At 33.6% G+C, this 10,581-nt stretch overlaps 1 protein-coding gene across 1 annotated transcript; it reads right to left on the bottom strand.

Moving 5' to 3' along the window:
- Positions 1-6,215: 6,215 nt before the first annotated feature.
- On the bottom strand, positions 6,216-7,746 carry LOC149260271 (disease resistance protein Roq1-like). Its single transcript, XM_089457681.1, has 3 exons — positions 7,085-7,746; positions 6,583-6,636; positions 6,216-6,369 (listed from the first exon to the last, which is right to left on the bottom strand). The coding sequence occupies exons 1-3, from the start codon at positions 7,744-7,746 to the stop codon at positions 6,216-6,218; spliced, it is 870 nt and encodes a 289-aa protein (XP_089313807.1).
- Positions 7,747-10,581: the final 2,835 nt, after the last annotated feature.

The following is a 10,581-nucleotide window of genomic DNA, read 5'->3' as shown; positions in this document are numbered from 1 at the left end:
ATTTATGAAGAAAAACAAAGGGTTGAATGGAAGTTTTATTTTTTAGTAATTTATTACACCAATAAAACTATTGTTTCAACCCACTTAATTTTTGGAAGTTAGCTATAGGACTCTTTCAGCGAGTTGCACGGTGCAAGACTGCAAGACCAACTATTTTATGGTGCACAACCAACCTCTTGCTAATTCCATGATGCATATCAACACCTTTCATATAGTGTCGAGTCAAAGTAAATTCAAAAGAAATTTTATCTACAATGAAACTATGTATTATCCCTCTTTGTATTTCTTTTTTCTCATCAAAATTAAGTAATTTTAATGTTTATACAAAACTTAATTTCTTTTTCTTATTCTCTGTATGGTTAGTTATGTAATGTTCATATAATGTTATGCAAATTTTCACTCTTAACATAAAATTTTGGAAAAAAATAAAATCTATTTGTATAAACACAATTTTTTTTTTCTAAAAAAATATTTTTTATTTTCATATTTATAATTATAAATAATTTTTATATTTATACAAATATATTTTACTATATAATAATTAATATATGATTATTAATTTTATTGATTATGGAAGTTAAAGTACACACTTTTCAATTTAAAAATCCTATCGACCTTTCTTTTTATCTTTTGGGTCAACTGGTAGTAAAGAAAATTATTGGGCATTAGTTGTGTTAAAAGGAACACTCCAAAGCCAAATATAAGTGATATGTGTAATTACTTATGTGTTCAACATCGATTTGACATGTAGTATTTAAAAAATACTAAGAATAAAAAATTATTCTAGTGTCATAGACATAATTCAAATATTTCAATATGACTTTATCTAAAATAGTTTATATCATCTATATACATGTGTGTATGTATGCATGCTTATAAGGAAAGAAATTGACCTCCCTCTCGCCTTGAAGGCAAGAGTGACATTTCCATTACAACAATATTCTTCAAGGAATCAAAGTTTAGCATGCCACACTATCAACTATATATATATGTGTATGTGTGTATTTTTTCTGAGGAATGACACGAACCTCCCTCTCATCTCAAAGGCAAGACTGACATTTCTATTACAACAATATTCTTCAAGGAATCGACCTCCCTCTCATCTCCAAGACAAGACTGACTATATCAACTATATACATGTGTGTATGTATGTATTTTTCTGAGGAATGAAATTGACCTCCCTCTCATCTCAAAGGAAGGAGTGACGTTTCCATTACAACAATATTATTCAAGGAATCGACCTCCCTCTCATCTCCAAGACAAGAATGACGTTTCCATTACAACAATATTCTTTAAAGAATCAAAGTTTAGCATGTCACCAGTGGGGATTTTAAATTGGGTGGGTAAGATGACAATCATTTTAGTCAACCGTCTCTCTCTCCCTCTCTTTATATATATATATATATATATATATATATATATATATATATATATATATATATATATAAAAATTCTTATTCATTAGTATCTACATTTTAAAATGTGGGAGATTTCAAATTCATATAGGGAGACGTACACCTTAATTGAGATATTTCAGTATTATATATATATATATATATATATATATATATACTCTGAAACTAAAACATTTTGCATGGTATTCTCCACTTTGAGTGATTTCATGCCTCTTAGCTAATGATAGGTTCATAGTTAAGATATATATATATATATATATATATATATATATATATATATATATATATGCTAACTAATAAAAGAAATGGCTCTTTTTTGAACATTTTTCCTTGTCAATTTTGTTGAAAATCCAATATAGAGTTTTAAAAACCATAATTTAAAATTGTTTAAATTAAAGGGATTTTTAAGGGTGTTGCATCTATTTATGCATTCAAAAGTGTATTGCCAAATTATATATATATATAGATCGATCTTAAGTCTATTATATATCATGAAGAATCAAAACCTATAAGAAGAAAACATTTACTCAATTCTTTATTTTATTTATTTTAACAAAATCCAATATAGAGTTTTAAAAACCATAATTTAAAGTTGTTTAAATTAAAGGGATTTTTAAGGGTGTTGCATCTATTTATGCATTCAAAAGTGTATTGCCAGATTATATATATATATATATATATATATATATAGATCGATCTTAAGTCTATTATATATCATGAAGAATCAAAACCTATAAGAAGAAAACATTTACTCAATTCTTTATTTTATTTATTTTAACTAAAAAATATTTTCACTTAGGCTATTCACAATGTATTATAAATCCAAAATGAAGATAAAACAATGATATTGTTAAAACTTTTATATCTATATATATATAGAAAAAGTAAACAACTTAAATAAACTTTTATCTATATAGAAAACAATAAACCACATAAATAAACTTATTTCACATAAATATTACAATATATATAAAAGAAACCAAAAACATTTATTATTATAAACTTTCCATTACCCCACTCATAATTGAGCTAACCCTTATCCACATTAAACTTAATAGTTATCCACATAAAGCTTACTTATCCACATTAAACTTACATAGAATAAAATCCCATCTCCTTTTAACATCTCAAACAACACCCTAAAATCTATAACCTAAATTTTATTTTATACCTAAATCAAATTTCTAACCTGTGATTTTCTCTGGTTGGTTAAATTCCATGTGCTTTGACTAATTCACCACCTCATTCCTAAAAATATATTTCCCATTACAATTTTCAAGGCATTCAACCCACCACTAAATTGAATTAGCTTAACTTTAGCATCATTGATGAGTTTATTCGTAGATTCAGGAAACCTCGATATCTTATCGTTTGTTCCACTAACACTCCAATCCATACCATGAGATCTACAAGTTGAACTAATTTTTCGTAGATATCAACCAATCAAGGTAGAAGCTCATTACCCTTTTATGACAATGAAAACCCAATCTCAAACCATTATCGCTAGAAAGTCCAATTCAAACAGGGTTTGTTAAGTGCTTACATGAATATCCAAGTCGGACAGTCTCTGTTAAGTGCTCATGTAAGATTGTTAAGTGCTCAAGCTTACATGAAGGAAAAATAGTGATACAGAAAAACATGTCTGAGATTTATTCCAGACAATTCTAATCTGGAGAACCAATCAACTTGGAAATTTTTAATAGGGAAAACCAACTTCAAAAACATCGTTAGCATCTTTAGCATTTGACCAATTATACGAAGCGAGCAGCTTCAAACACATTACAATGTACACAATAACCTACTTAAATAAACTCATTTTGATGGATAAGTTGAATTAACACTAACACAGCTAATATGCAGCCAGTAAATACCCGATGAACGAGGGAGCACTATCCTCATACACCATTTCGAAGGAAAAAAGACAAAATGAATACATAATCACTGGAAAGACATATGCTACAGTCTTTTGAGTTTCCTCAACTAAAAACAACTAAAGAACCTGAGGACTTTTTTGACCATGGGAAGACGAAGAAGCACAAGGGCAGTGGATGTAAAAGGAACAACAAGTATCTGTACACCATAGATAAATTACAGCAATTCATCAATTCTTCGACAACGATAAAATATGACCAAAAGTAGAATCTATATGACCAAGTTTCGAAACTGCTCGCACGCATCTCTGGTTGCAGCAACCGCCTTGGATTTGGCGATTCGAAGCTCAACGTCGGCTTTCGGCTTTTCGAATATTCGAGCGTGACGGGAAGCAGCTTCGACACCTGAAAGCTTGGGTTTCTTGGGTTTTGGCCTAACCCTATAATTTCGCAGAACGCCGGTGGACTGCCATAGCCGACCTACATGATATCTCCATCGCTTTTTCTTGGAACTTAAATTTCGGTTGTTCTGTAACCGCTCAGTGGAATCCTGATAAGGGCTTGCAACAAGTTTTTCATACTGAAGAGGGACGAAGGGTTCATCTTCGCCTAATGAATCGAGCCACTGACCAAGTGACGATGTATTTGAGCAAGTTACGAGCTTTTTGAAAGAACCCCAGGTCTTCGCCCTCAACAGCTTTAACTTCTTTTTCCTCATTCCGGTGATTCTACCTCTAATATGAATGACTTTTGCGGAAATTTCAGCAATGATTCACCTTATTTGAAGAAATCGCGGGTATTTCGAATCTTGATTGATGCATTTTCTTTTTAATGGCGGTCGATGCTTTACATTCCTGGGCACAGCGTGAGAGTTTTACAGATGTAGGTGCCTGTGATTCTGGCAAATGCATTTTCTTGTCTAGTTCTCAGCTGCAGAGGCACTATAGTCGAAGAAATTAAAGCTAAAACCCCCGACAAACCAAATGATAAATGCATTTTCTTGTCTAGTTCTCAGCTGTAATCGAAGAAATTAAAGCTTAAACACTTGATGAACCAAACGATAAAATGCATTTTCTTGTCTGGTTCTCAGCTGTAGAGGGAACGATAATTGAAAAAATTAAAGCTTAAACCCTGGACGAGCCAAACTATAAAATGCATTTTCTTATCTGGTCCTGGGCTGCAGAGACAACGATAATCGAACAAATTAAAGCCAAACCCTTACAAAACAAATCCTAAAATGAGTTTTCTCACCAGCAGAGGCAACGATAGCCAGAACCACCGCAATCACGATCAGCACCGAACTCGTCCAGAAGCTCATGCTGAGCAAACAAACTATAACTGACCAAAGCTTCTTTCAAGTTCAACAAAATATGGCAGCGCGGGTTCTGAGATTCAAAATCTGGTGGCAATTAATATCAGATGGTATGGGAATGGATAGCATATGATACACGATATGGCATGATACAGATGCCGCTCGTTTCAATGGGCATCAATACAAACAATGAGATGGATGATCACATTATGTATATCTCCATCACTATTAACCAGAAAATGTTTGCTTGAAAATTAAATAGATGTCAAAGTATCGGTGCCCTGAGGTTTGTAGGAAGTGTATTAATGGATCTATAAAATTAGAAATAGGCTTTGCCGCTTGTGAAATAAGAGAGCTCCCACCACCATCAACAGCCACGGCATATCTCCAACAGCAGAGTTCAAAACACTATCGGGCATATCTGCCAAGCTAGGTTCAAATCTCCGGGCTAGTTATCCAGGAACTTAGAGCGTATAAAACCTGTGAAATAGTAAAACCTAGAAAAGACGCAATACGGTATATGGAGACGAAGTGGAAGACTCAGAAAATGAAAGATTCACAAGAATACGTGATCATTCATGTCAGCTAAATAGCTTCCTTGTGGAGTGGAATGATTGAGAAGAGGAACCTGAACTGAAGAGGACTGTAAGCTTAGAGATTGTCTCACATATTGATATGATTATATATACAAAAGGATTAGCCACCGAATATCAATTTTTTCACATCATGTCATTTTCCGATTTTGGGGTGTCAAAGATCAATATAAAATAGAGGGCAGGGAGAACAAGGACTTTAAATACCATCATGGCGAGTTAGAGCCTCCATGCTATGGATCTGGGGTGTTTCATTTACGAGCGGGCATTGAGAAGAAGGATTTTAATGTTTGAGTCCCGAAATGAGTGAAGGTTTGAAGGTTAACTTCAACTCGTCAGGGATTAACAGTGTCGTCATGGATTAACACAGTTGACTGTTGGGCGTAAGTTGGACCTAGGTAGTAATGTAAATGCTTCCATTTAATCTTCGCTAATTAATGATTAAGGAACCAGTCATATTTTTTAGTCCCTGCCCTCAGGCATGGACTATAGTAATCGTTCGCGACCGAGATAGCATTAGTTGACCTGCTTTTAGTCCCCGGTCATCAACTATATACCAAGTTTTTTAAAGACATATTGATAAATCATGTTATTTGGCCTCTTCCCGAGGACCTAAGGTAATCCAAAGCTAATCTGAAGCTAAAGCATAGGTTATATATTTTGTGTTCGCTTCATATTTTCAAACTGGTAAAAATACTAATCTAATGCTGGCATTAGTCCACAGCACTAAATGCTAGCACCGATATTTTGGATTTCCATGGTTGTATTTCCATGGTATATCACCGCCTATACCCCTATACGCCTGCCTGGCACAACTTCCAGGTGCCATTTCTTATGTTCCAGGTGCCAAGGTGCCATCTCCTATGTTCTGCATGTAACCAGGTGTAATGTTATTCCAAATCTTATTAGAGGACTAGCAGCACTGGAAACTCGCCATACAAGAGGAATGATTCATGAAGAAAGGAAAATGAATCATGAAAAAAAATAGAGAAGTTACCTCCTGCTTCAGGCAGAGACAGCAAAATTATTCAGTTTCCAGTGCCGGCCGAACGCAAGAAGAAGCCTTTGGTCCCAGAGGATCCTCCAAGTCGGTGCTGTCTATATCGCGGTCGCTGTCTTCTTCCCACTGTGCTGGTTGTGCTTCTGAAGCCGTCGCTGGAAATTCTCTGAAGCCGTCGCTGAATTCAAGCCACATATATTGTTAAAATGTTATGAATTTCTCTATTTTTTTATCCAAGTATTGAATTTGAATATACTATTAACTTGAATTTGAATTTTTGAGCTCGAGTTAATTACTTACATGATTTAGCTGGACAGGTTCAATGGCCACTGTAGGTGCTCTGCGAAGAAAAAAAAAAGCCAAACTACTGGGCAGTTGCTTTTTCTCGCACCTTCCAAGCTTTTGTTCTCCGGCATGGCGTCCCCAGGAATCTGATTCAATGCCACTGCAAACACATAGGTAAAGCCATGGTTTAGAATTCTGTACGTCTTTTTATTTTATTTTTTTTGGAATGCTAAGTTTGAGCACTGTAATCTGAGGAATTTGAGTGCTTACGAGTGTAGGAGTTTTAAGAGTACTAAAATTCATTTATAAAAACACATTTTAAAGTATGAAAATTCCTGATATCCCTAAAATTTTCACTCTGATCATTAGACTGCTCCTTAAAAAAGCGATTAATTTGCCATGGCAAAGGGCATTGATTGCAAAGGGCATTGATTAAAAGAAGCGGTAATACCAATTGAGTCAGCTTGACTGCTCCTAAAAAAGAGTGATTGATTTGCCCTGGCAAAGGGTTATTGATTGGGAAAGGGCAATGATTAAAAGAAAGGAGTAATACCAGTTAATTCAGCTTAAAAATCAAAAGGGGCGAATGTTGTAAAGATTTCACATACTGAATTTTCTGTGAGTGCTTTGAGTCCTTCCCAATGTCGCGCAGATGATCGTGCATTCTTATCCGGTTCTTGACATCCACCTGAATCAAGCATTTTTGTTCGAGAGTCTCAAACCCTAACCAGCCACTCCACCCGGACGCATCCCATATACGTATAGCTGTATCTTTGCCTTCCCCCGCCAAATAGCAAGCAGCGTCCAGGAACAGTGATTTCTCTTCTTCATCAAGTGCTTCAACTGTGATTTTCAGCCTTTCTTTGATATTCCAAGGCAGAATTCTAGAAATCTTGCCCAATATAGCTTCCCATACTTTTCTATCAGCTTTGCCATATAGATGACTCCCAAATGTTTCCAAAGAGAGCGGCAATCCGTCTAAGATCTCTACAAATTTCATGACCAAATCATCAAAACCAAGCTTAGGCCGGGCACTGAGAAACGCATGGCGGCAAAAGAGCTCTATTGCCTGATCCTCGTTGAGTCCTGTAGCTTCATATATCATAGAAATTTGCGCGAGCTCCAGTATTCTCTTATCTCGAGTCGTGACTAACACTCTGCAACTTGGCCCAAGAACTTTGGTAACCATTAAAGCATCTAATTGATCAAAATTATCGACATTGTCCAGAACAATAAGAATGTTCTTCGCTTTATTCAGACGCCTCTTCATGAAGACTTTGCCTTCGTCTATGCTCTGAATTTTACAGTCGAAACGCAGTAGATCCGCCGGTTAAACCATCCTCTGCATGGGTCAGGCTGCAGAGGGCTCAGCATATGGCAAACTGCACTTCCATAAATAATCCTAAAGCATCTAATTGATCAAAATTATCGACATTGTCCAGAACAATAATATTCAGACGCCTCCTCATGAAGACTTTGCCTTCGTCTATGCTCTGAATTTTACAGTCGAAACGCAGCATAACCAGAAGAACCGGGCTACCAGAGAACTAATACCCATGCGTTGGGGAGAAGAGGAATGAGATGTCATAGGAAAAAAGCGATGAAGTACCTTGAAGCTAGAAAGCAGGGCGCATGGTTGATACGAGCCTGAAAGATGGAGGCTTAGTTTCAGAAATCAGGTCTCATGGTTGATATGATCCAGAAAGAAAGACGCATGGTTGATATGAGAGATAAAGCTATTGTGTTGTTTTAATTCGATTTGGACGAAACGAAATGAAAGCAGCCCAAAATACCTTCGCTGTTTGACACCTGCAATGCAGAGGACACCTGTCATTCATGCAAAAACCGCATGTAAGGGACTTCGTAATCAAGGAGTCTGCATGGCTATTATTATACTGTTTTAACCGCCAGCAGGGAATTGCGTTGTAGTCATTTTTTTCATGAACATTGAATCGTGGAATGGTTATATACCCGTGTTCAATGCCCCTTATGTTAATTCATCTTCTTACTTTCTACGCATATAAGTTATTATTTCCCATATCTACGTTAGCTTTAATCTATATTATTAAGATAATCAGCTTTTTAAATGTATCTTTTTAATTAAAAAAAACAAAATGCCTCTCCTCATAACATTTCGGTCCTTTCATACGTCATATGTTTATGTATAAAAGGTATAAGGGCTGACATGACGAAAATACTAAATCATTCGAAGGTCATTATAATATGAATACTAATATATTTAAGTGAATACTTAGATAATCATTATAATATTTTAGAAACGGGCTTACTTTAAAATAATTCTGAAGTCAATAACATAAAATAGCGTTTAAAAGCTACATGGGTGAGCAGCGTTCATTATGGAACAGCCTTCATTCCTGGAAATTTATATCATGGAGAGTGTGTTATCTATTGCATATTAATATATTATGGAGAATGTCTTGCAGCTATTCAAAAGAAAACATATTATGGAGACGGGCGTTTTGTGAAAATACGTCCTCACTCCGGCTACAAAGACCAGTGACTTTGCGAAAATATGTCCTTACTCCAGCTATATCACCGATTTGCCTGCTACATGGCCAATCTGCTCTCAACGGTTTAATAACAGATCGACTGGTCCAGGTACATGCGCATGAAATATGGCAGCCGCAGCCCATCTTGTTTAAGATAGTAGTGGTATTTTTTTTATTGATAAGTAATTAATAGTTATAGTTATAGATTTATTTTGATTACGATTATGATTTACTACATTTAAGGGATTAATCTGTAATTTAAAATATGTCATTGGAAAAATTATTAAATTTAGAAAGTTATATAAACGTTTTTATTTAAACTTTTTGTTATTAATGGTTATAAAGTAATTAATTTTTTTAATTTTTGGATTAAGGTTTAGAATTTTAGCTTAATTATTGATGATTTTATGTGCATGACTTTTGATGATATTCTAGAACATACTTTATAGTAGTTAGACATGAAAGGTTAACATTTATTTTAAAAGTAATTATTTCACAAAACCTTGAATTGAGTAATTATTCCATTTTAATTAAATGTAGGTAAATATTAGTTATGGATTTTTGGGTATGTGGTATTACTAAGAGATAATAATAGTCCATGTTATTGTAATAAAGTTTATTTATAAATTAAGCATTTCATAATAAACCAAGGTGAATATTGTTACAAATCAAAGATTGACATTTATTTTAAATGTAATGATACTCTTCTCTATGTTTTCAATTAAATGAATTTGCTTTAAAAAATACCATTTGAGCATGAGTTATGGTTTCATGGACATGTAGCACTAGTAAGCCATGACATTTGGTGGTGGTATTGTATCAAAGTCTTTTCACAAATTAAGGAATACATGCTAAAGTGTTAGTCAATCATTGAATAATAATAATTTAAAATTAAAATATTGTTTAGTTAATTTTCATCCATGTTTTTATTTTTGAGAATATGAAATGCATAATGAGAAAAATGTTTTGATTCTTATCAAATTCTATCAAAGATATTTGCAAATGTGAAATACATTAAAAAAAGGAAAGAAAGAGAACCAAGTGATTAAGTAAAAATAAAGATTATTAGATCTAAATAGTGAGGTAAAGATTTCCAAATTACATTTTATTATTTCCTATTGAAAAATAACATATGATTTTTTATTCTTAAAATAATTTTAACCCAACCTTAACTATGTTAGTGGTAAGCTTAATGGCTCAAGTTCCATTACCCAGCCTTAACTATCTTAGGGTTAGGTTAATTGCTAAGTTCCCATTGCTAAGTACCTCCCACATTTTGAGGTCACTTGGTCAATTCTGGCCAAATCATATTACTTTAAAAAAGAAAGCATTTAAAATCAAATTACATTAATAATTTTTAAAATATAAGTTATTTATAATATAAAATAATAATAATAATTTATATTAATAGAATACAAAAAATTATAATTATTAATAATAATTAATAAAAGTGGAATTTGTGGAATAGATGTTTAGTATCTTTTAATAGCGTATTCATGAGTTAGAGAGTTGTATAATAGGCTAAAACTTGGTGTGAGTGTTGAATTTAGGACATGAAAAACTAGGATTTTGATTCCAAGTATTGATGGTTAAAT

This window comes from Pinus tabuliformis, chromosome 6 (assembly GCF_031772625.1).
Source record: "Pinus tabuliformis cultivar Carrire ecotype Pingquan chromosome 6, CPIR1, whole genome shotgun sequence".
Classification (NCBI taxonomy): Eukaryota; Viridiplantae; Streptophyta; class Pinopsida; order Pinales; family Pinaceae; genus Pinus; species Pinus tabuliformis.
This window is presented reverse-complemented; position numbering and strand designations above follow the sequence as displayed.

Excerpts from the sequence above, each read along its gene's own strand:
- LOC149260271 (XM_089457681.1), bottom strand. The coding sequence starts at position 7,746 with ATGAAGAGGCGTCTGAATAAAGCGAAGAACATTCTTATTGTTCTGGAC. Across the intron at positions 6,637-7,084 it reads AAGCACTCACAGAAAATTCA|TGGCATTGAATCAGATTCCT; the intron begins GTATGTGAAATC and ends ATGTGTTTGCAG. Across the intron at positions 6,370-6,582 it reads GGAGAACAAAAGCTTGGAAG|CGACGGCTTCAGAGAATTTC; the intron begins GTGCGAGAAAAA and ends GCTTGAATTCAG.